At 51.0% G+C, this 25,451-nt stretch overlaps 3 protein-coding genes across 8 annotated transcripts in view; 2 read left to right on the forward strand and 1 right to left on the reverse strand.

Annotated features, from left to right (window-relative positions):
- Positions 1-2,661, forward strand: part of TNIK (TRAF2 and NCK interacting kinase) — a 169,551-nt gene extending 166,890 nt beyond the window's left edge. For 3 of the 6 annotated variants that reach the window (XM_049803970.1, XM_049803974.1, XM_049803971.1), the window contains exon 32: positions 429-2,660. In XM_049803970.1, the coding sequence (XP_049659927.1) occupies positions 429-512 (84 nt within the window). In that variant the 3' untranslated portion in view covers positions 513-2,660. Of the gene's footprint in view, positions 1-428 lie in introns of all 6 variants that reach the window. The other 3 variants (XM_049803969.1, XM_049803973.1, XM_049803972.1) reach the window with 2 other exon arrangements.
- SKIL (SKI like proto-oncogene) overlaps positions 1-25,451 on the reverse strand; it is a 237,469-nt gene that overhangs the window by 75,748 nt on the left and 136,270 nt on the right. The window lies entirely within an intron of this gene.
- Positions 8,270-20,395, forward strand: SLC2A2 (solute carrier family 2 member 2). Its single transcript, XM_049804011.1, has 11 exons — positions 8,270-8,304; positions 8,948-9,043; positions 9,540-9,814; positions 10,333-10,457; positions 11,244-11,359; positions 12,415-12,577; positions 13,360-13,547; positions 14,622-14,726; positions 16,672-16,773; positions 17,689-17,892; positions 18,100-20,395. Exons 1-11 carry the CDS (start codon positions 8,272-8,274, stop codon positions 18,289-18,291), a joined length of 1,599 nt encoding a protein of 532 aa, XP_049659968.1. The 5' UTR covers positions 8,270-8,271; the 3' UTR covers positions 18,292-20,395.

Raw genomic sequence — 25,451 nt, forward strand, 5'->3', positions numbered from 1 at the left:
AAATGTTTAACGTTTCGCAAGATCCAAATCACTGACAGCAATCTTATTAATGTTGCATAATAAATGATGCCATGGCAGTAAAATGTGATAAACTTGGTATTTTTAAGGTGTTCCAAACCTTGCTCTCTTTGGTAGTGGCAGCGAGGGAGGTTTTATTACTGTGTTTACTAATAAGTGGTTCAATTTGATCCGAGCCTGGCGTGGGTTGGCTCCGGCCCCGTAGCTCCATGGAAAACTGAGAAGCAGGCAATGGATTCATGTAAAATTTCTGCTGTCAACTGGAGAAAAGGAGCAGAGAGGGAGGTTTAGGCAGGGGAAACCACAGGGTGTGGGGCAGCTCCTGCTTTCCTTGCTCCCCGAGACAATTAACGGGCTTTTTCTTGCAATAATAAAAATAATCAAGAAGGTATTTTTTTGCTTCCAAACAGGTATTTTTTGCATCGGTGAGATCCGGAGGAAGCAGCCAAGTGTTTTTCATGACTCTCAACAGAAACTCCATGATGAACTGGTAACAGAGGAGCACTTGGCACTCACCGCCATGGCATTATTTCTAATTTAAAGGACATTAAACTCGTGGACTAACACTGTAGAGGCAGATGCGGAGGGTGCCGAGGAACACCGCTCCCCACGCTCCCCCGGCACCGTCAGCCCCGGGGCGGGGGCTGCGGGCAGGGATGGACTTTCGCGCTTGGACCCCCCGAGGTCTCCTGATTACGCTGTGTTATAGTGGGTTATGAGTTTTCCTTTATTTTATTTTATTTTTTTTTTAATTTTACTTTTTCTTTGTCCCCTACTTTGTAAGAACGGGGAAAGAAACAGTGTCAAAAAGTCTGTTTTTAATTCTGTCTGCCTGCTAGCATCAAATATATAGTATGTTGTAAAGTTACCAATTAAATCTGGTGAGAGACAGCACAATAAATGTACCTTTTATCTTTGTGATGAAGGCCATAACCATATAGCTGGGTAATTTTAGAAATCTTTTGCCTTCACCAACATTTACATGTTGCTTTTGGCAGCAACGGCTTAACGGATTTTTAAAGAAGAGAAAAAATAATAGGTTTTTTTCCCCTCTTTTGGGAAATGGATTTTAAATGGCTAAACTACTAGCCTTAGACTAATAAAAATCAGCTACCATTTTTGTCAAGTCTGTCAATCCATATTTCTATATGGATCTTCACATAATGGTGTGTCTTGATAGGGACAGAGGTGCCATTTGTTGTTGCTCCGGAGGTGCCCGCCTGCCCCGGGGTTTGGCCGCGGGCGCCGGGACGGGGGGAATCGGAGGAGAGGACGGCGGAGCTGTCGGAGGAGCCCCGCGCTCGACCCCGAGGCGGACGGTGGTTTTTGGGATGCCACCGGCGCCGGACCCCGATGCCGAAGCCGGGGAGAGCTGTGGGCGCTCGTATCCCCCCACCCCGATCCTGAAGCCGGAGCCGGGTGCCGGTGTGCGGAGGCAACCGGTGCGGGGACGGGGACCGTGAAACGAGCCGCCCGTCCCCCGCGTTGTTGGATTGGGCTTGTAAAGAGCTTAAAAAAAATATATATATGTGTGGTTTCTTCGGCCGAGGGTCTGAATCTCTACTCGTTTTCCGCCCCCTCTGCTCCCTAGGAATTACCCAACATACAGTGAAAGAGAACATCTGTGCCGAACCGTGTGTGTGTGTTTAGTTCAGGTTGAATCGTGTCCTTATAAACTCTGCTCAGTTGATTTCCATTTTCGGTGCGTATCTGGGGTTTTCTTTCTCAGTAGCTGCAAGCATGGCCGCCTGTGGTGTTGGGGTGTCGCATAACAAGGTCTGTGTTGCTGGTTTTAACCTACCTCGTTTCGGTTGGGGTTCGTTTTTTGGTTTGGTTTCTTTTTTTTTTTTTTCTTTTTTTTTTTCCGTTCCGCTGTCGATCACAGCTCTGTTACCTCCAGCGACATATAGAGAGCTTAACTGGCAATCTTGGTGTACTCAGTAACGATGGCTTTATTAAAAAATGATTAAATCAACAGGACTTGGTCAAACTCGAATCTTTATCGAGGGTAAGAAGCGATGTGGGGTGGCGGGGACGGGACGGGCCCTGCGGTACCCGGGCGGGCAGAGCGTCGCGGTTCGGTGCCGGCAGGGATTTCCACGGTGGGAATCCCGGCAGGGCACGGCGTCCAGAGGAGCACGGGCAAAAAGCGGTTTGTGGGTCCCTTCACCCGCCCGGCACCCGGTGCAGCCTGCCCAGCGCCTGGCTGAGCACCCTGCCGAGCATAGGGATGTCCGTAAGACCACAATACGGGAATTAAAATCCCATACGAGTCCCGCCACGGACACCGATTGCCACCAGCTCTTTATATTTTCACTGTGGTTAAAATATAAATCAAAGAAAGCCCAGAGCTTTTTATTATGTTGCAAACTGATAACTGTTCGGGGGGTGGGGTTTGTCCCCCTTGAAGTGACGAATACACAGCTTTGGATTATTATTATTTTTTATATATATATATTGTGGATTTTGGGGCACAGTGACAAAATAGAAGGGAGTTGTTGTGTTTAAACATAAGGTAGTTTGTGAATGTATTTTTTAAAATCTTAGAGTCATTTGAAACAAAAGTCATGAGAAACCAATATTAACGCAGTCTTGTCTACGGAGTGTGTATATGGACGTACCACAGAGCAAACGCATTTCTGGTGCCAACCACAATAAAACACAAAACTTCAACATCAAGCCATGCCTTTTATGTTCTGGTAAAGAAAACCTGGGGTGTTAACCGTGAGCAGGTCGTGGAGGTAAAGCGCCTTTTCAGGGCTCCTTGGCGTGACGCCCTTTGACTGGAGGGTCTCGGAAAAGCGGTGGGTTTGGGCAGGATGAGTGCGGGAGGACGGGGCAGATCCCCTGAGATGCTGCCCGGCAGCGAGCAGTGGCCGAGGGATGTCTCGACGGACCATCGCCACGTGAAAACTTCTGCTCTTCTACAGAATCAACCCATGGTTATTATAAAGACATGCTTTCCCCTCCAAATATTCCTGGCTTTGATTCGCTTGCGGTTGATCAATGCTATCAGAAACTACTTAATTATGGTGTTTAAAGAAATAAAACCCAGGGCTCCTTTTAAAACCCTGTTTCTGGGAGTTTTTACGCAGAAAACTTACTTGTTCAGCTGAGCGGCGCTGCAGGAGGAAAAAGAGAAATCATGTCTGTGCATGCAGGAGTCACTCGAGCCTGTTGCAGATTCAATTATTTACAGAGTTGCTGTGAAGTACTGCATGAACTTCAGGGATGAGTCGTACCCTCCACGGTAAATGAAAGAAAAGCCCCGAGAGCTGGCACGAGGCCACGTGAGGCTGCTGGTTCCCCCCCCCAGCACACTGCAGGTACTGGGGAGATGCTGGGTACCATTCCCAAGGTAAAGGATGCTCGGAGGTAAGGCTGCAGCAGCTGCTTGTGGGAATTGAACGTGTTTTCAAATCTGTTTCGGAATGATTCTCAAATGGCATTTTTTCTTGTGCGATGGTTTTGGGGTCGATCGTATTACCTATTTTGAGACAGAAAGGGGATGCTCAAGGTGACCCTGGCCCTGGAGCTGGGCTGGTTGCTGGAAATGGTCGAAGTTGTGCTGCAATTCCTTGCCTCGACCTGAGGCCGCACGGGTCTGTTGCTGCTCGTGCAACAATTTGTGCGGTGCTGCTCCGTAATTGGGGCCAACGTGAACATCACTTGGGCGGATTCAGCCTGTTCCTGAAGGTGTGGGCCGGACCTCCGTGCCGTGCCCGTCCCCAGGACGATAAGCCACCCGTCTGAGGGCACGGCTGCTCTAAGGAGAGCCAGCAGAGATGTCCTCAGCAGTAAGGATGCGGTTCAAGGCGTAGGATGCCCGTCGCAACCGCCGTGCCCCTGCGGCATCCGTTCGCTTCCCGTCTTACTTGTTGCGATCTACCGCAAAAGAGGTTTGCTGGCTTTTCTTCCCAATTTTTCTCGTCTGGGAGATGCTGCATCACCCGGAGCTGGGGAGGTGGGAAAGGGTCCATTAAACCCCCCTGGTTTAACGCCACTAGTTTTTGCTGGAAGGGTACAAGGCCAACACACTGGTGGTATCTTTACAGCTGTGCTGTAAAGGCACGAAATTCTCCCTCTCAAATGTGTTTTATCAGGCTGACCGCGGTCCCGCAGGTGGCCCCAGAGCTGCTGCCTGCCCCGGCTGCTGTGCATATACAGAGAAAAAATGAACATACATCGCATTCTTTTCGAGCCTGCTTCTGATGTGCTTCTCATCAGCCTGCTCATACCTGGAGAGCCACAACCTTATGGTCTGGATCTTCCTTTTTTTTTCTTTTTGTTTTGGTTTATGCTTTCTTTTTTGGTTTTCCCTTTTTTTTTTTTTTTTTTTTTTTTTACCATCTAAGCTGCCTCTGAATGACCCAAAGGCAGTAAAACAGGTGGGTGTGCAAATTACCCCAGCCGCAGAGACAGCCAACTGTCTATGGAATCTTTTAAATTCCTTTCACTGATGTGACAGCATGGTTAATTGTTCAAAAGCAAAGCCCAACCATAAACTCTAACCCATTGCTTTTATCTCATAGCATTAGATTTAGCAACAACACCAGTTACAGTAGACGCAACATACAGTAGGCAATAAGCATGGCAGTTCCGCGTAACAGTAACATTATACGTAGTTCTTAGACTTTATTATTAAAATAAAGCATTAGCAAGAATGCAAGCACTGTTGTTTGCAAATAATGTAAATGATGCCCATCACAAAATGTTAAGATTGGTGCTACAAGGTGCAGTCACCCAGGGTAAGGGGCTGGGCGCTGCTTGGGATTCCTGGCATTTACCTATTTTGCACGCTCGGGCAATGAGAAGCTACGAGAGCAGCTCGGAGCAGCTTCTTACTGGGAGCCCTGGAGAAAAGCCACAAAACCCTACAGCACTGGCCAAAGCACTAACCGGCAGTGCGGTGCGTGCTGCTGTCCTGAAAAATAGTGAAATTGGTATTTCTACAGCGCTTTACCTGGGAATGGCAGTGATGCCCTCAGTCTGGGGTCACCTGGACCCACGGCAGTGCCCAGCCACGTGTGTCATCTGCACATTCCAACTCTGCATCACACCGCATTCCCTGAATAACCGTGGGATGAATCTTATCTGGCTGAGCTGCTCCATTTGCCCTGACAAGGAAAGCCCCGCGCATACAAGGGGACAGTCTGCGCAAGGCAGCGTCCGAGCTGACCGAACGCTCTCATCACCTTCAAACACCTTTTTTTTTTTTTTTTTTTTTCCCCCCCCTCCTAATTATTCTGAAGTCTCTTACGGTTTTGTGCATCGCTTTTTTCCCCTGCGTCGGTAGGAAGGGGGTGCCGAGCTGAGCAGCTCAGCCGCCGTCAGCCCGGTGGGAATCGCGGGGCTGCTGCGGCTGGGACCGGAGCAGCTCCCGCGAGCGCACGAGGTGTCCCTGGGCTGCGGTAAACGGGGTCCTGAGGGTCCCATTGTCACCCTCGGACCTATTCAAAGATCACGGACAAGAGAAAGCGGGAACAAGCCCCAGGCGGGCAAACCTGGGGTCCCAGCGGCGAGGATGAGGATGGCAGGGCTGGCCCCGCAGGGAAGGTGCCCCCTCCCCTTTGCCCCTTCCATCTCTGTGCCCTCGGTCAAATCGCTCGACTGCTGCCCGGCGAGGCTCGCCAGCCGCGGGACGGGTCACTATCGCTCCTGAGCTGCGCCACGCTGATACCCGCACGGTCTGCGGTCCCACAACCGGCCGTCAAATGTGCGAGAGGTTTGACGGGCTGATATTCACCCTGGTGGAGTTGGGTCCGGTGCTCTACCGCGTAGAAACGTTGCGCTTCGGTTTTCCAAGGTAACAGGCGAGGTGTGATGCTCCGACAGCCCCTTTGGGACGTGACTGCAGCGGGAGGCAGATTTACACACCGACCTGTCCCATCCCCGAGCCTCGAGCTGGCCTCTGCTCACCAGCACATCCGCATCCAGACCTCTGTTCGTAAAAAAAAAAAAAGGGGCTTAAATCTGTTCTCGTCACTGAGAGCTAAATCTGTGCGTAAACTGCCTGGGGGCAAGGCTCTGGAGGAGGGTATCGCAGCCCAGCTGGGGGCTGTACGCAAGAGGTGAGGCAGCCCCAGGCACCCGGTCCCAGCACCCAGCCCAGCGGGGAGGGTAAGAGGGGCCGGGAAGGGATGGGAGAACCCCGGCATAACTTCACGCCTTTTGCCAGCAGACCTGGCCAAGGGAGGCTGGTGGCCATGGGGCTGCCAGGCTTTGGCATCCAAGGTTTCCATGGAAGTTGCCGGAGCGCTCCTGGCGAGGTGCCTGATGCTCACCCGTGCATCCCTGCAGCTCCCCAGCCGCTCCGCACCCCCTCCCCGGGATGCTGGGTTAAGGGAGGGTTCTGCTCGGTCAGCAGGAGCAGGGAGGACACGACAGGCTACAAGACGCTGAAGAGCCACCCTGTTCTCTCCTTTCGGTACGTAGATGGTCTCTGCCCCCTCAAACTGCCCGCGGTAGGCTGGGAAGAGTAGGGGGGAAAATCAGCATCCTCCCTCGGCCGGGCACCCGCGATGGGATGGGGATCGCGGAGGGGGACGTCGGTCCTGGCCAGGAGTTTCACAGTGCCCAAGGGTTTCAGTTTGGGATATTGGGGCAGGGGTCTCGTTTGTTTTCTGATTCTTGGAGCAGCCTGTTAATTGTCTAATCCTATCCGTGCCTCCCGGCATGGAGGCATTTAACCACAATGCAAAGAAACGGTGCTTGTAAATGCCTGGGTATCCACACACAGCGAGCAAACAAACGCGATGGGCAAAGATCTCAGCTGGAAGGACAAATATCGGGGAAAACTTCAAAAAGCTCAGCCTCGGGGCCCTCCCCCTTACAGCATTGAGAGGGGAATGCAGGTGCTACAGCTGGAATCAATGCCGGCTTTAATTCAAGGAACTTTTCTCCTCCAGTTAAAGTTTTACTTTACTGGAGTAGACCAGTGCAAAGATTAGTGGTCTTACGCTCATCCTTTTTTTTTTTTTTCCCCCCGTCTTCCTCTGTAGAAAGTACATTCTGTGCCCATGTGAAGCCTGGCTGACTGAGAGCATCATCCGACTTGGCTGCCAGACCCGTCAGGGGCTTATCTGGAAGGTAATGGCATTAATCAGCATTAATCACTTTCTCGTCTGATTCAGACTTTGGCATGTCCGCTACGGATGCTGCCATCCGCCCTGGCCCGGCAGCTCCATTCGCTGACGATATCGAGGACAGCAAAGCCCGAGCGAGACCAGCTCAGACCAGCTTTTGCAGATGTGCAAAGTTCATGACCACCGAGCGAGCTGTCGTGAAACGGAGAATGCACCACCACAGGGGCCAAGCCAAAGGGCTGCGACACTTGGCAGCGTAGGTAGTATTTGCTAGCATCGGTAATATTTTCTAGCATCAGCAATATTTGCTAGGATCGGCAATATTTGCTAGCATCGGTAATATTTGACAGCGCAGCAATCAGCTGGTGGTGCTGGAAGGCTCAATGTTCGCGCTGTTGTGGGCTTTTTCACAAAAACATACGTTATTGTCATATTCTGGGTAATTTTGCTATGTTATATCTCCGTATACACACACAGCCGTCTCTGAATGCTCGGGGTGCGTACGTACAGGTGGGTACCAGCATTACAGCTACGTGTTGAGGGGGCTGTGTGCATGTAGGTATGTATGTACGCATAGAGAGAGAGACCTGTATACATCTGTATTTATATACGTTTGGCTGTGTATGTTATATACACACATAAATATGTTTTAAAGCAGGTGCCAAGCGCTATCCAAATAAAACACTCTTAGTCATTTTCTAGCTTCTTTGCTACATATGCTGGAAAGGTTTCTTCTTGCTAATTCACCAAGAGGCTTGTAATGTAGCACAGAAGGCAAGAAAGGTGTTGAACATCTCGAAATAGGCTGTAGCACATTCCCAAGTCCCCTGGCATGTCACACCACAGACTGTTCGACCGAGGGACGGCCCCAAACCGGCCTTTCAGCTGGATCCTTTGAATTTCCCAGGTCCGCTCCATGTCTTTGCGGCTCTCCTGTTGTTTCGTTTGTGTCCCCAAATACAGGGACCGGTAGTGGCTGCTCTGAGCCGAGCGCTGGCCACATGGAGGGCTTGGGTTTCTCATTAACTCCGGAGTTGATATAGTCCCATCTCTCAGAGCACCAGCCAGTTTTGCTGCCTCCATCCCAGCCAGCCCTGTCCAAGCTCCCACCTCGCTCCGCAGCCCAGGACAGCGACCGCTCCCGGGAGGACAGCGCAGGAGCTGCGGGATGGACAAGAAAAGCAAAATGCAAGCAGAGAAGGTAACCGTGGCTCGGTGGTATTTTTTGCGCTAGAATTTCTGCAGGAGCCCAGCACCGAGCAATGGCATTTCTTGCTTGCCAAGACCAAAACCAGCAAAAAAAATCCCCTCCCCTAATTAATTGCTCTTTGATGTCTGCATACTGAGCACAGGGGCAAAGGGGTCAAGGGATTATTTTTTATTTTTAAGAGCTCCGTCAGCTCGTCGGATAATTTTAACTGCAACGGAAAGAAAAACCACTTGAAACAGCACTGCTAAAAACCACTATTGTGGTCATTTTCTCCTAGCCGTCCTGCTTCAGTGGTGGGGATGGGGATGGGGCAGGACACGCTGCTGCCGCTGCCTGCGCTGCCGGACCGGGCAGAGCTCCGGCTCACCGGGAGCACCGGAGAGCCCCGGCACAGATTGCTCTTTGTGGGGCAACGTCGCTCTGCCCTGGGGGCCTCATCCTGCCCAGCCCCAGGGGCTTTCCCCTCTCCTTTGGAGCCGGCCAAGGCACCTCTGCTGCAGCAGCAGCATCCCTGGGTGCCGCTATCCCGGCCAGCCGGGGAGCGGGATCCCTTGGGACAGGGCTGGGATGCAGCCCACTAGGTTTGGGCAGGGGTTTGGACGGGGACGAGGCTGTTCTCCGCTTCTTCCCCCAGCACCTCACGGGAACACTGGTCCTCTCCGTCTTCACCGCTGTGTTGGGCTTCTTCCAGTACGGCTACAGCCTGGGTGTCATTAACGCCCCGCAGAAGGTAAGCCGAGCCCCCCCAAGCTGTGCACGGCCAAGGGACAAGGGCTTTAGGGCAGCCAGGGCTGGTTTGTCCCTTGCAGAAGCCCTCAGGAGGGCTCTGCCCCTTCCCCAGGCACTATCTCCCCATGATAAGGCAACGGTGAGGACCCCCCCCCCCGGCGAAAGGAGCGGGGGTCTGCACATCATGCTGCCGTCCCCACTGCAACACGGTCCCTGTGCCCAGACCGAGGGACCGCACCTTTCCACGGGTGCCGAATCCGGACACCAGGCTCACCCCGTTCCCGGGGGGTGACGTTGGACGAGGGGGGCTGCTCAGCATCTGCCCTCGGGATCCCTCCCTGCTCTGGGGGTCTGGGTGCTGGGGAGGACCCTGAGATTTCACCCCTGCAGAGCCTGTGATGAAAAGCTTTTCCTGAGGCAGAAAAAACCCCCAAAACAGGGCTTGAGGGTGGTTATAGATTTGAGCCGATGGCGTTTTTCCTCTTTGCCCATCACAGGTGATAGAAGCCCACTACAGGCGCGTGCTGGGCATCGTCCCCCTGGACAGACATGCCACCGACGCCGCTGGGGAGGATGGCGCCGTCCCCATCCCCGGCACGGAGCCCTGGGGTACCACCGAGAGCACGCTCGCGTCCCCAGCTGACACCAGGGAGGATCTCGCCGCTTCCGCGCACGTCCTCACCATGTACTGGTCCCTCTCCGTCTCCATGTTCGCCGTCAGCGGCATGGTCTCCTCCTTCACCGTGGGGTGGATCGGCGACCGGCTGGGGAGGTGAGAGGAGCTTGGGTGCTGTGAGTCGCGTGCCACGGCCCAAACCTTTTTGTTCGATTTTTTTTTTTCCCCCTAGAACCGTTTCCTCCCCATAGAAATACAGTTTGTGTTATTTTCCCCAATTTAATGAAAAAAAACCCTCAAACCTCCAAAATACTGTTCCAACCACCACAGAGGTCTAGCTTATTAAAATCCTCAGTTATAAATCAGATGTTTTATTGCAACTTTTAAGCACTTCAGACAAGCAGCTGATGAGCAGCCTTGATTAACTTCCAAATTCCCCCTTTCTTTCCACGGCAAAAGGGAGAGGAGGGCATCTGAACGGTGTTTCCGCGGGATGTAGAATATACTTTTAGCTACCCCGACTGCACCCCTGCCCGATATTTTTCAGCGCCTATGATGATTATTTTTTCCCCTCTAGTGCTGATGAAGTCATTTAATAGCTCTGCTTGTATGCTGTGATGGCTGCTTTGGCTGAGAGAGGTGCCAGAATGAGCTGTGTCGCTACTGCCTTGCAGGGTGAAAGCCATGCTGGTGGTGAACGTCCTCTCCATCACCGGGAACCTCCTCATGGGGCTGGCGAAATTTGGTCCATCTCACATGCTTATCATCGCCGGGAGAGCTGTCACGGGGCTGTACTGCGGTAAGTCCAGGCAGGGCAAGCATTGCAAACCAGCCCCTCGGCGGGGTTGGGTGGTCCAGGGTTGCTGTTAAGAGTTACCTATATTTTTTAATCTTTTTTTTTTTTTTTTTTAGTTCAGAAGGGTTTTCACAAGTGGGAGTTTCCCTCTTCTCCTTATGTCTGTCCTTCTCTATCCAGGGTCTTTCCCAGAAGTATTTGGGTTGGCTTTATCGTGAAATCGGTTTATTTACATATCCTAGAAAGGAGCGAGTCCCTCCTCTGTATCTCAAGGCTCGAGCCTGGTGGTGGCTGTTGTAACAGTATGTTATTAGCCATGCTGTTAAACAGGTTCCCTAGACAACAGTACTATCTAGCAGATAGTACAGGAGCACTGTACATAGCGAGGATAAGATAGTAGGCAAATAATAGGGAATTACATTAGAATTAGCTTAGAAGTAACAGCTTATCACTGTTACTGGTACGCAAATACAATACTCCGCTCTGAAGGTTCCAGGCAAGTTTTAAGAAAGCTCTTTGCTCTGTGATAACTTCTCCCAGTGGACGATCTCTCCTCCACGCTCGTATGTGTGTGTTCAAGTGTAAAGGCTTCCCAGCCTGGGGCTCTGAATCCAGGGATATCTGAGCACCATTGCAGAGCGTGGGGAGTTCCCAGCCAGGCACGAGGGGCTTGGTGGCACACGGGATGCCGCAGACGGGTTCCCTCCTCCTTCCCCATTTGGGAAGCGGTTTCTGCTGGTGGCTGAGCTGTGGTCTAGAAGAGGTGACGCCTGCATGTGCTTGGTGCAGGGCTCTCCTCCGGACTCGTGCCCATGTATGTCAGCGAGGTCTCGCCCACGGCCCTTCGAGGAGCGCTGGGGACGTTGCACCAGCTTGCTATCGTCACGGGTATCCTCATCAGCCAGGTAAGAAGGAAAGCGCACGAGTCCAGAGAGGGTATTTCAGAGATTAGGGATACCCCAGTGATACGCTGGGGTGCCGCTCAGCATTCCACCCCAAAACTGAAGGAGAGTGTGAAGCAATCTGCTCTAATGGGCTTAAAATCCTACCTTGAGTCAGAGGCGTCCTTAACAAAGACAACTTCGCATGAACTAAAAAGTACTTCTGCAAACAATTTCCTCCCTCCTCTGCAAAGTTTTTGTACGTATCCCATCAGAGTCAGGCTGGATCCTGAACATGAGATCCCTGATATTCAGGTACTCAGAAATGGCTTCATCAGAGAAGCAGGGAGCCCAGCGTCTCCGTCAGCATTGCCCACCGTGGCAGGAGTCCCAGCTCTGTGACAGATGAGCACATAAATGTACCAAGAACCAACGCATCCAGAGAAACTTAACGTAACCACAAAGTTCAACTAAACTGATTTAGTCAAAGACTACGGACAGACCGCGGGAAAAATACGCTTACAGGGTAGGTCCTGCCGGCTTCACTGGCTGTGGGGATACAAAAAATGCTTTACAAATTGTGGAAAGTAGAAGGTTGCAAGTACTCACAACCCCTCTGGAGTGCCTTTTTCAGTGTCACAATCACACAGTGAAGCAAAGCTCAAGTTAGCCCATTTGCTGAGCCTCATGCTGCACTGCGGCCCCGGTGCTCAGACCGTGCTGGTTAGCAGCCTGTACTTGCTGCTTACGCAGTTCTGGCAAGGTTCTGGTTCTGGCCAGGCACGGGTCTCCCGCCGGTGGCACATCCCAAGGAGGACCGAGTCACCCCAGGGCAGGGAACAGACTTGCAGAGGTTTGTCCTGTCAGCCAAAGTCTTGCTCATGACATTTGACGCCATCCGTTCATTCCCTCCTTGTAAATGTTCATCATAACTAAAGAAATCTGATTGTTAAGGACTGAGCATTGGTATTCGCTTCTAGTTTTCTTCTAGGTTGTCACTTCAAAATGCCATAGCGGTCGATCGCTTTCTTTTTCTAGCGTGCAAAATAAGCCGCTCAGACATGCCTCAATTATTCCAGGTCCTCGGACTAGACTTTCTCCTGGGCAATGATGAGATGTGGCCCCTGCTCCTCGGTCTCTCCGGTGTGGCTGCCCTCCTGCAGTTCTTCCTGCTCCTGCTGTGCCCCGAGAGCCCGCGGTACCTTTACATCAAACTGGGGAAGGTGGAAGAAGCTAAAAAAAGTAAGAAAGACGTGCATCGTGGGTTTGTCTGGAGTTGTTTTTACAGTATGCGTATTATTAAACACAGAAGGGAAAGCCCAGCTGAGGGCTCACACGTGTAACTGGGTACAGCTGCTCCATCCCACGCAGCGCATTTGCAGGAGGGATTTTGGACACTTGCATACAGTCACTGACTAAGGCATGCTTGCTTCTACATCGCTGCAAGCGTGAGCCTTAGCGTGTTACTCGTGTCCATCAGAGAGATCGCATCTAGCAGATGCCACCCCCAAAACCCCCATTCGGTTGGAAGGGATTTCAACCAGGTGTAAAAATGACATCTTCTGGGGGACAGCCGCTCTCCCCATCCTCACTGCTGTTTGCAACTACACAGCAAATCCACAGCGGTTACTGCAACCGCTTACACGTCTTCCAGCGTGGCCCTCCTTAGCTGGTTCCAGCCGCTTCTGCAAGGAGTAAGAGCAGTCAATGGTAGGACACAGCTGAAACTGAGATAAGCAGCTCTGAGCTGCTGAAGTATAAATTAGCTCTGGACCAGAACCCATTTAGACACGTTTGCATGGGAGCAATAAGCATTGCTGAGGGAGAGGGCTGGAGTGGGGCGTCTCAGAGCTGGCAGGCAGACACGCTTCTGGGGCTTGATATGCCGTAGGAGTCCTCAGAGCAAGAGGACACTACTGGCCATGTGGTTGGCTCACTCTGAGTTTTGGCTAGCGAGATTCTCGTCCTTATTCTACCCCTTTTCTAGCATTAAAAATAAAGTGTCGATCTTTCTTTTTCTTAAGGTTTAAAAAGGCTCAGAGGAAACTGTGACCCAATGAAAGAGATTGCTGAGATGGAAAAGGAAAAGCAAGAAGCCACGAGTGAAAAGAAAGTCTCCATAAGACAGCTTTTCACCTCTTCGAAGTACAGGCAGGCTGTCATCGTGGCACTGATGGTGCAGATATCTCAGCAGTTCTCAGGAATCAATGCAGTAAGTCCCCCCAAAAGATTTGCCTTTAAAGAAATCCACGCTGAGCATGAAAAGGCAATGCTGGCTCCATCCAAGCCGTGTAGGGACGAAGAGAAGGCTTTCCCGGGACGGCAGCAGGCTCCTCGGCCACTGCCGTCGGTGCTGCAGGTGGACCGAGCCGGGCTGCGGGAGGGCAGGAGGGGAGAAGGGTGCGAGGGAGTTCAGCACGAAACCGGCTGGCACAGCAGATCCACGCCGAGCTTTCCCATGACCCTCCTCATACCTGAGTTCGTCAGCGGTTTGCTCTCTTTAATGACTACCTGCTCGCCCCAGAAACCACATAATCACTGTTTTCTAGCTATTTTTAGCTAAACAGGTTTTGCAGCACCTCCTGGGATAGCAGAAATCGCCATTTTACACCCAGGACCACGGAGCCTCCTTTTCAAAACTGGCTAAGACCCAACTTTTTGAGAGTCTGGTGGCAACTTTACAAAGGTCGAGGCCTCTGTCCCACCAGCTATCAAAACTCTAAGAGCATTTCCACATCGCAAAGTGGAGCAGCTCGCGGGGCTGAGCCAGGGACGAGCACCCCACGGACCCAGCTGCCCTGGCTCGAGGCCATGCCCAGCCCCATCCACCGGCCACAGGGTCAGCCACCATTTACCTCCTGCCCTTAACCTCCACCGGATAGGAACTGCCTTATTCTGGGAGAGAAGGGAGAAATTTGAGTCATTCCATCGGAGCGAGAATCTTTTCCAATTCCGGTAAAACGCGGTCGTATTAAGGTATTTGTCTCCCGCGCTCGGTGCTGGTGATCTGGCTTTCCAGGTGAAACACAGGACTACATGGAAGAAAACAGTTCTAAATGTGCAAATGCAGTAGCTCAGGAAGGGAATTTCAATGGGATTTTTAACTCCCTCAGGCTCCTTTGAAAGTTTCAGCTTTAATTATTATAACAAGCCATTAAAAGTTGAAAAACTAATCATAATTAAATTACTTCACATCTCAGGCAGGCAAGTGCAACTCTTCCCTCAAGAGAACAAAAAGTTCCACCGGCCCCGTTGCCTAATCCTTCATCCTAATGTATTTTGATAGATCTTTTACTACTCTACAAACATTTTCGAGAGAGCTGGAGTTGACCAACCAGTTTACGCAACCATTGGCGTTGGAGTGGTGAACACAGTCTTCACTGTTATCTCCGTAAGTAAATATTTCTGCCCCCCCAGACGACAAAAACATGTAAGCTACAATGCGGTTTTGAAACATGATTTTATCCCGGAGCTGGGACTGGGATTTGCAGTTTTGCAGGGCTGACCCTGCACGCACACCTTACAGGAACAATCATTCCCTGGGCAAGTCTCGTCTGAAAAATCAAAACTTGAAACACAGCCCGTTGTATCAAACAGCACTGCTAAATGCCTAATGAGTGAAAACTGCATCACCGTGTTCAGGGAAGCTCTGGTAGCTCAGCATTTCCCCCCAGAATAACAGTTGCCTTTGAAACTGAAATTCTGCGGGTCCTATTCCCCTCGGGGAGCAGGCAGGGCATTGGGGTTGCAATGGGGAAGCCAGCAGCTCACGATCTGCCTCTTACCTGTCATCTTTCAAATTGTCTTCTGTATGTACATCGCACCTCCACGAGTGATATCCAAAGGCTATTGCACAGTAATAAAAGTAATCTAGCGCCTATCCTCATCATATCTATGCAGTGCTCTGCAGCAACAAAAGGATTGTTCCATTTTCACAGCCTTTCCCTTCGTTTGTCTCTCTCCTGAGAGTATTAACGCAATTCCTATCGGCAGGCAATTATTTTTTTAATGTGGCCATTAATATAAGAAGATCGGGAAATGCCAAGCCCATTTCCCTCACCTCTCTAGAGAGACTTAGGCAGCAAAGGACTTTTACCCACCATGAAGCAGGACTAGCTGCAAGGCAGAAATACACAGCTCTAAGAGATCTCAGTCCAGCGTGCGTGAGATGATAGGAGGTCTTAGGATGAACCTGCTTTAGAGGAAGACTATCACAGTTCCCGTACGGAGGAGAAGCCGTGCTGTTTATTGTGAAATGAGGCATGGAGACGTGCGGCTGGAAGACGTATTTCTCCAGCTTGGAGGGTCTCCTGCAGTTCAATCTCCACCCCGGGGCTACGGTACTTGCAGCCTGGGGCATTTGCTCTTTGCTTCTTTTGGCCACGAGCACTTAAAAATTACCTGCGTTTGTCAATAAATGACAGACCCCGATCAAAAGGCAGAAGTGCTGACAGCCGGGTGGACCTTGGCAAGGGGAGAAGGGAGCGCAGAGGCTTGCCCTCAGTAATTTCATGAGTTAGCAGGATGAACTGCCTCCGGCAAAAGAGATCGTCTTGTAGAAGCATAAATCACTTGCTGTAATGACAGGAAAGGTTGAGCTGATGGCCAAAGGTGTCCTTTCAAGCAGAGGGGAAGGAGTAGGCAGCTTCAGAGGCCGGTGCACGGTATTTTAGGGCAGGCCCGATGCACCGTCCTCTGGAGTTACCCACATCTCCCCCTTGGGTGAAGTGATTGGTACAGACTTAGATGGCAAAAGCTGGGTGAGATGACTGGAGTCCACCAAGAGGAGTTGAGAAAGAGCAAGCTAACCCTTGCGGCTACCAGGGAAGCAAAAGGAGTCTGGGAGCAATTGGAGGAAAAATCCTGACTCCACAATCCTGCTACACAACTATCCCTGCCCTAGGGCAGGCAAGGTGCAATGGCCCACGATGTCACCTTGAATCATGCTATATTTTGAAGGCTGCTTCTGAACTAATGCAGACCTAGTAAGTTTATTCTTCCCGGGGAAAAAAAAAAAGAAAAGAGAGAAAAAAGTCCATAGTCAGCAATACAGGGGTAGGAGCAGTGGGAAGTCCTGAGAGCTTGGAAATGCATGAGGTCTGAGTATATGTGGTTTTGCCTTGCCCTTGGCAGGGTGGCTGCTCAGCCTGGCTCCCTACCAGCCACCAGCAGAGTTTCTGACACTTGGAAACCAGCACACAAATCTCTACCACAAGAGCTAAAAGAGCAGGAGCGCAGTGCGGTAGTGGTAACAGGTTGCTCGTTGCTAATGGACCTGATCGAACCTCCTGAGAGCGGCGGTGCTGGAGGCTGAGCTGCTGCACGTGTTTCTACAGGTCTTTCTGGTGGAGAAGGCGGGCAGGCGGTCCCTGTTCCTGGCTGGTTTGATGGGCATGTTAATAAGCGCCATGGCCATGACAGTTGGACTTGTGCTCCTGGTAAGAATTTCTCTCCATTTTTTCTCCATGGTTTGCAAACAAGAGAAGACAAACCGTCTTTTAAAGTGAACATTTTGCATTTTCATCTCAAAGAACTTCAGTAAACATTTGTTCTTAGAAGGGACAAAGGGGCCACAGCTGGAGCCATCTCTGCTGGTTACAGCAGTGCCTGAGGACATTGCGCTCCTTGGCCCCTGAGATACCCCAGTTCTGCCAGAAAGGACGTGTGTCCCCCTGTCCCCTCCCCGAGTCCGTGTGTCCCCTGTCCCCTCCCTGAGTCCGCTGACAACCTCAGCTCCTTTGCACAGCAACTGCGCTATTCCCACGGCATAACCGCCTGCTAAGAAAACCCAGGGCACACCTCCGCGTGCAAACGGTGTGTGCCCTAAACCCTCAACCTGCATCTCCCTGGCTTGGTGCAGGGATGCTAGACTAGCATCTTGTCATAAAAAAAGGGACAAGTTATTCCGTCTGACACCCAGGAGGGGGGTCAGACTGTGAGACATGGGGCAGAACAGGCAGAGGATGGAGCCGGTCCCCATCAAAGTCAGTCCAAACCACTGGCGCAAGTTCCTGTCAAGATGTATAACCAGATAGGGGGTGGCCTCCTTTACTGCACACCCTGGTTATTAAAGACAACTTGCCTCTTTCTGGCCATCCCGCAGGCAAGGAGAGGGCTCTGAGGTACAGCAGAGCTGATAGCTGCGAGCTCCAACATCCCTCTGCAAGCGGCAACGCTGGCACCACACGCCCAGCTGGCTCCTGGCACAAGAGTTTAGAGCTTTAATTATTCATGTCCAGTCCCCACTTGTCTGAATAGAAAGAAATTTCTGAAAAAGAAGCCTATTTAAGGTAATTAGTGATAATTAATGAGAGTCGTGTTGGGACCGTAACAGCAAGCGCACCCTCTTGCAGAGCCAGTTTACCTGGATGAGCTATGTCAGCATGGTTGCGATCTTCCTCTTCGTCATCTTCTTTGAAGTCGGGCCTGGGCCCATCCCCTGGTTTATCGTAGCCGAACTGTTCAGCCAAGGCCCGCGCCCCGCCGCCATCGCGGTCGCCGGCTTCTGCAACTGGGCCTGCAACTTCATCGTGGGAATGTGTTTCCAGTACATAGCGGTAAGAAATCCCTCTAGAACCGTACAAATAAATGACTGGCACCATCCCACCGCTGGGCTCCCAAAGCAGCCCAGCGGGATGCGGACGTGCCTCCCAGATCTCCATCCCCAAGCCCTGCCGGGCATCTCAGCCCCCCGGGGTAGGAAGGGGAAACCATCTCTGCGGTGCTGATGGAAGCGTCCCCTGTTCTCACTTCTCCCACTGCAGGATCTGTGCGGACCGTACGTGTTTGTGATCTTCGCGGCTCTGCTTCTAGTCTTCTTTCTGTTTGCATACTTCAAAGTACCAGAGACGAAAGGGAAGTCCTTTGAGGAGATCGCAGCTGTGTTCCGCCGCAAGAAGTTCCCGGCCAAAGCCATGATTGAGCTGGAAGACCTGCGAGGCAGCGAGGAGGCATAGGCATCGCCACGCACCCAGAAAGGAGGGACTGAGCGTGGACCTCCTTCAGGCACCGCAGGAAGAACGTTGGGCAAAAGTCTCATTTCACAAAAACCTTGCAGCTGGCAGACCAGGAGGACCCGTCCATCAGATGCCTTCTGGCTGCTGCGGCTCACACCTCTGAGCCGCAGGTGCTAACCTGGCATTTTACTCTGAAATACTCGGTACAACTGGGCTGCAGGAAGAGCCAGGGAAAGGACGGGAGGAATACGCTACACGTGTGTCTCCATGCCCCACTGGAAGAGCCCGGTGGGACCGATGATCTTACTAGTTGGCAAAGCATTACACTGAGCAGGGTCATCACTCAGCTGGAATGAAGGAAAGAGGGGTCGGCTGATGCTGTAGCCTCATGTTTTCCCCTTTTTGTCCCATGCTTGCTGCTTCCTTCTGCTGGGCGATCTGACGCCTTGAGAAACCAAGTGGTAGTGCAGTTGTGCCACCAGCACACAGCACTCACGGCCCGAGGTGCTAAGGAAAACAGACTGAGCAAACTCCCCCTTCTCCTTGCCTGTGCAGAGGAAGAAGGTGGATCCCACCTGAATCGGCTGGGATGCACCTCACTTGCTTTGCTATCCGCGCATTATGGAAACGCGCTCCCATCTCATAAGGATTTCTCAAGTCACAACATTTCTTAGGAGAATCTTAGAAACTCTGGCTAGGCTGACATGCACTTTTTTCCTTTTGTTTCAGCCAGACTATTTACCTCCTCTTTCCTCCTAGGAAGTCTCTCCCCGCTCCCTTACGTCTGCTGCAGCACAGGACACAGCACATCATTGACCACACAACGGGCCCGGGCACTCCTGGTCCCCAGGTCAGGAGACACAAGTCCTGCTGCCATCCCTTCCACGCTGTGACCATCGCCAGGTCACCTCTCCTCGCTGCTCCTCCTTCCCCACCCTCTGCGTCCGCCTTCCCTTCCTTCCGTACAATGCTTAGACACACAGGCTCCAGCTTCAGCCGAGGCCTCGGGCTGCCCGTACCGTAACAATTAATGATAACCCAAAACGGAAAATGGGTATCGCAGCGTTAACTGGAAGGTGCCCCACTCATCCGACCCCCACTTTGCACCACTTACGGTTCTGCTGGCTGGATGTGCTTCTGCCAAGATAGTGCGCAGGCAGGAGGTTGTGTTGTTTCTACAGCCTTGTTTGTGCTCGTGTTGCTTCTTTATGAGACACTTTTATGTGCCAAAATCAAACTGCAAGGATTTTTCTTCCTTTTTGGGGGGGGATATGTTGGAATCATTGTAAAAGCCTGCTCTCTGTTTGCTTGACTTTTAAGATTTGCATGTTCTTTGTTGTGATACCAGGTTACTCTCTGGCAACTTTCTCAGGATAGAAACCCATTATTTATTTAGAGATGGAACACCAGCATTGCTCGGTCACTGCGAGCTCATCACGACTGCCAGTGAAGCAGTGACCGTAATGTAACAGAGGATCAAGCAAAATGAAAAGCATGAGAATCAACAGGCTAAGGAGGATCACCGGCTGCTGCTATGGGTTTGGTTTTAGGGAAGGTTGATGCTCCTTTCCTTGTGCCTGGACATCTTTCCTTTGTAGACTTTACTCTCTTGGTATTAAGACCCTAAAGCAAACTCTGGTCCCTTCCAAGTGACTGGAAGCGTAGCCACGAGGTCCACTGGGACAAGCGTCTGGCCCCAGTATGTGCACTGAAGCAATAAGATTGCACCAAAAGCTTTCCTGGAGTGACTGCTGGGATTTAACTGGAGGAGAACTGGGTCAATGCTGTCGTGTGCTACAGTGGTGGGGGACGTGGGACTGACACGGGGCGTGCGGGGGGGGTGAGAACCAGGGCTCGGGCTGCGGCGCACAGAAGAGAGTAGCAGAGCTGGGGTGCAGGCTCTGGGTCAAACCGTCAAGTCTGTGTGTTGCAAACAGGTCTCCCCAGGTGAGACTAGCCGAGAAGACAGGCTCAGAAGCTCTCCATGGTGTCTACTGCAGTTAGTTAAATATTACGATGACTTGTCTGAATGTAAAAAAAGGAGGGGGGAAAAAAGATGGGTTCTTGCTTTCAGCAATGTTATGTATGTCTGTTACATAAAAGTGACAATGAACAACATCTATGGCATGTGATGGTTTGTGCTGTTGGGGTATTTTTCCCTCTACATCTCCGACATATGTGTAACTCCAGATGGGAGGTATTTTCCTGGCAGGACACATTTGCTCCGCGGGTGGTAACTGCTGTACAATCCCTCAACTAAATCCCTTTGAAATGGATGGTCCAGGGGTGAGACTGCAGGGCTGGGAGGCAGCCCTGGAGCCAGTGGGAGCCGATTCTGGTCGGGATGAAGACTCACTGGAGGTGTGCCGGTGCCTAACCTCAGCAATCCCCACGGCCCACCTGTAAAAGCCCACTGTAAAGCGTACCTCCGCTTGCATGGATGTCGGTGCAGCTTAAAACTTGGTGCTGGGGCTTTTCTAGGGACGATAGGCGGGAGGAGCATTCGGGGAGGGATGGGGTGCAAAGCAGATTTGTCCCTGCTCTGAAAGCAGAGCCAGGCTGGATTCCTTCCAGGAACAGGAGGATGGGACAGCAGAGGCAGGGTGGCAGGGAGGGTGCTGGCACTGCGGTCCTGGACATCCCCGCTCAGTCCTTGTGAGCCAACCAGTCTGTACAAACACAACGGCTCAAGCTACGGCCGCACAACGGCCGTACAGGTGGTTTTAGCATGAGACAGGCTGTCCAAAACTGCTTCGCTAAACTTCTGCTGAGTTTCGTCCTAACGCCTGAGGGGCATCGGTCAGTGACACCGTCAGTAACTCAGCGGTGAGGGGTCATTTATTTAGAAACACTCTGAGCAACCAGTCTTTGTTTTCCTGTGTGTTACTAGGTGAATGACAGGGAAAGCCTGATCCAATAACTGTAGTGCAGCACATGCGTTAGTTTAACACAGCCCACAACACTAACATTACCCACAGCTATATTCCTGAACTTCCTGGAAGATCTGCCTGGGGGTTCACAGGCACTTAATTAAAATGACTCTATAAAAACGGTTGTCAGCTGAAAGCCGTGTGTATATTTAATCAGGCTTTCTCTCTTCATTTCATCCCACACCTCTGTGAAGCTTTTGGCTGAGCTATAGTAAAGACCATGTAGTTTGAAGCAGGAGGCTCAGAGCTAGCAGACTTCACGTGCCAATAATTATTATTTTTTTCCCAGTCTGCTGCCAGCATGCCGTGAATCCTGCAGGCTAACGAGACGCTCCCCGCGCTCGGTCGGTGCCGAGTTTCAGGTTGTTCTTCCTTGCAGCAGCTGCTGTGTGGAAGGGAAGTCAGTCTTCTCCTTCCAGGCTGAGACCTCCCAGCAGGGACCCTCTCTGACCTTCTTGGGCCACAACCGGACAATGTGCCTTCGTGCATTTTACTATTATCATTTCATTTATTAGTATATTCCCCTGGAGATGATGCTTTGCTCATCCCGGGATGTTTCAAATCAATTCTGCTAATGGTTGCAGCAGGGTGCAGAGCTCGGTGCTGCCGAAGGCTGCAGCAACCCCTGTCCTCACCAGGGCTGCGGTGGAAGGATTAAGCCGATACGCTGGGCTGGCGCTTTTACCATGTATGACAATGCAGGAAGGGGCCATACGAGTTGGTTAAATCTGCCGATACGTTTACTTTTGTCACATCAGGCTGGTAATTAGGAATGCACGCTTTATCTGTCCTTGCCACATGCAAGTTCCAGTTAAAACTCGTTCTTGAGACACAGCTTGTTGAATCGTTATTTTTATCTCTCAGCGTAACAGTTTTACTAAGTTGCTAATCATTAAGAAAATTTAAAAGACCGAGTCATACTTATTAGCTAAATGGTCGTTGCACTTTAGTTAACATGCGAAATGTGTTCTTATACTGTGGTTGGCCAATAATGCAATATAATTAATAATCCCTGAGAAAGCATCTTGTCAGCAAGAGTTTTGACAGTGTTTTCCTAATGTGCTGAGATGACAGCCATTAAGACTTTTCTGTTGTGTCAGATAAATGGCTAACGATACCTAGTTTCCCACTCTCTAGGCATAATTTTAAAATTAGTTTGACTTCCCTAATCCAATAAACTCAGGACATTTGGCCCCATTAACACTTGCCACACTAATTTATCACAGATTTTTCTGCCTCACTTCAACTTGTTTTTCATCGCTGAGAAGCACTACCCTCCACCTCCTGAGTCAAACAGCTGATGAGGATGAAGCTAACCCAAGTACCACATACGCAGGGGACCAAGTCTTTGAGGTACAATGAATTATCGAAGGTGTCCAATGTCCTTATCTTTCGCTGAAATCTATGGGAGCTGAGGAATTACAATGCAGGACAGCAGGTCTGGATCTAGCAGCACATGTAAGCATGAGATTTAATTTAAGGTAACTGAGCCTCAAGTGTTTTGCTAAATCCTGAAGCAACACTGGCAAGCTTTACTCAGAGGCACAGGCTGAATAGCTGTGCTGAAAGGGAAGGAATCCCTTCCCCAGCAGGGTGGCAATAAATCTTGGCTGTAGATCAGCAGTCCTTAATTTTTACAGGCTGTAGATATAATTGCAGACCCGAGGCTTGGGTAGTGCCTTGTGGTTTTGCCTCCCTGTGCTCTGTTCAGGAGAGAGAGCAGCTCTCGTTGACTAAGAAGAGCATCGGGGCCCCCCAGGTCGCGGGTGGGATATCACTGTACTAGCACTGTTGCAGCCCCAGGAGGAGGGAGCAGCTGGAGTTACTCTGTGCTTTCCCTCTTCCCAGTGGGAGTTACAGGTGGTTCCTGCTAGCTCAGTGTCCCTGCGCTGTCACCGCTTGCCTCTGACCTCCAGTGTGTGCCCAGGGTAATTCCCTGGGTAATTCGGACAGTGCAGACGTGCGTGCACACCTCATCCGACCACGTTTGTCCGGCTGGGTGGTTGTGTGGACCACAGAAAGGTAAGCGTGACCCCGGAGCAGGCAGAGGCAGTACTGCCGTAGTTTTTAAGCATCCCAGGGCATGCAGCCCCTAATAATTAGAGGAACCGTCCAGCACCCCCAAATCCCTCTCTCGAGGCGGATGCAAAATGCGAGGTGAGTCACTGACACGGCATTCATTCTTCCCAGGAAGCAGAAGGTGAACGGCCGGACTAAAGCGGTGCCTGGAGCAGAGTGGGGTGTCTATGGCAAGGTTGCTGCAGAGGCTCTTTAATCCCGTTCATGCTACACAGCGAGATAGTAGGTGGGATCTCGGAGGGTCTACTGAGCATGGCACCGTCCTACGGAGGTGGGGATCATCAGTCCCCAGCCTCTCTCGTGTCTTCCTGCTCGAGGCTGCGCCCAGAAGCCAGTGTGAGCCCTCACCCCCAACAGTCAGGACACGTCGGTGGGATCCCAGGTAAGACAGCTCAGCAGCTGAAACAGAGACGCTTGCTCAAGGTGGAACAGGGTTGTTTACACTGCTTTGCTCATGACCCATTATTTCTAATCTTGTGACCTGAACCAAGTCTTGCTGAACGAGCATCCCTCTACTTTTCCTGCCGTGCTCACCCAGCGTTGAGGGGAACAAGGCTGGGTAACCTGCTCACCGCTGCTCTGCGACGGGCCCTCTCTCAGCTAGCCTGCAGGGCTTTCCTCCGGCACCCTCTTCTGTCCTCCAGGCACCCAGGCCAACACCCCTGGAAGTCCCAGGACACGGCTGCCCTCCTTGATGTTCCCCAGAGAGACTTCTCACAGTAGCTAGCGGTGCAACAGGCAAGTAGCTGGAGCAAGGAGGCAGCGTAAGCTAGGCTGCACCCACGGCTCGTGTTGGTGTAAACACCACCTCCTGCGTTCTGGTGGGTTTGCTGAAAACAAGGTGGGATGTTTACCCCAGGGCTGGCTGAAATGCATACTCTAGAGGCTAGGCTTTAACGAGGTGCTTTAGGGCATCAGACATTTCTCCAGAACTTAACTGAGAACAGATACAACTCACTTTAAACCTTCCAAAAGTTTTCTAATCCCTGATCACCTCTGCAACGCAATTCATGTAAAGGCTTAGCTAGGAGAACCAAAGCTTGATAACATACTGAGTCTACTTGAGAGAAAAGATGCGTGTGTGATCCAGCTGTGCAACACTGGAAATACATTTAAATGTGAAAGGCCGTGGTATTTACAAATATGCTTTGAAATCGGATTGCTATTGTTGTATAGAAAAGTGGGATAATCATATTAGTACTATCAAGAAACAGACTTCAGAAAATAAACGTTGATCCAGACAAAGGAATGATGCCTGCAAGCAATGACTGATGGAGCTGATTTTCCAATTTTTTTTTTCATTGCATCTCAAATAAAGGCTGCCTCGGAATATTTGTTTTGTGTCTCAAAACCAAGTATCATCTACAGCTGCACTTCAGTAAAAAGACTTGATTTAGCCCAGAACATCTCTCCAGTCATCCAAAACGAATCTGCTAATTGCAGAAAATCAACCAAATTTCTAGTCTGATACCTGAGGAAAAAAAAATTACCAGTAGTGCTTAGCCCCAGCCTGCTCCAGTTTGGGTTCAGAACAGTTGGAAGCTCTCTCACAAAGTATTTTATGAGAAGAAAAAAAGCCATAGAGCACATGCAACTAGTCATACACTTGCAGATACACAAACACACACTGCCCTTGTAGAAACACTTAACAGAATGCCCCAGACTCTGCTTATCAACTGACACAGAAGAAAAACAGGCAGCTCCCCAGGGTAAAGCATATCATCTCTAGAGCAGGCCGAGTGAGGTCAGCATCCACTGAACACCCTGGTAACAGAAGAGAGCCACCGTCTTGACCTGCTGGAGCATTATAAAGGGTCCCTGTGTAAATGAAAGCCAAACCTATCTCTTTGGGTACATGCTGTACAGTTTCGAGTGGGATCAATGTAACCAAGCGTGGAACCACAGGCAAACAGATCATACAGATTAACACGAATTAAACAAAAGATCCCATGTTTAACCATTTAAAAACATGATGTTAAACGTGACTCATGTAGCAACGCCATCAGAACACAGACGACAAACTCAGGATCTCAGGGCAGAAAGCGCAGGACAGCCCACAGTGCTGATGGCAGAGACCAGCTCTGACAATGCTGCCCCACACGCCACTGAGTTTCTGCGTTTTGCTGTTTGTCTGGTGTTCGTAGGTGATCC

The sequence above is a fragment of the Accipiter gentilis genome, chromosome 6 (assembly GCF_929443795.1).
Source record: "Accipiter gentilis chromosome 6, bAccGen1.1, whole genome shotgun sequence".
Lineage (NCBI taxonomy): Eukaryota > Metazoa > Chordata > Aves > Accipitriformes > Accipitridae > Astur > Astur gentilis.

Bases quoted from the DNA above. Each gene is read 5' to 3' on its own strand.
- SLC2A2 (XM_049804011.1), top strand. From the start codon at position 8,272: ATGGACAAGAAAAGCAAAATGCAAGCAGAGAAG. The intron at 10,458-11,243 runs GTAAGTCCAGGC...TGCTTGGTGCAG, and splicing joins TGTCACGGGGCTGTACTGCG to GGCTCTCCTCCGGACTCGTG. The intron at 13,548-14,621 runs GTAAGTCCCCCC...GTATTTTGATAG, and splicing joins AGTTCTCAGGAATCAATGCA to ATCTTTTACTACTCTACAAA.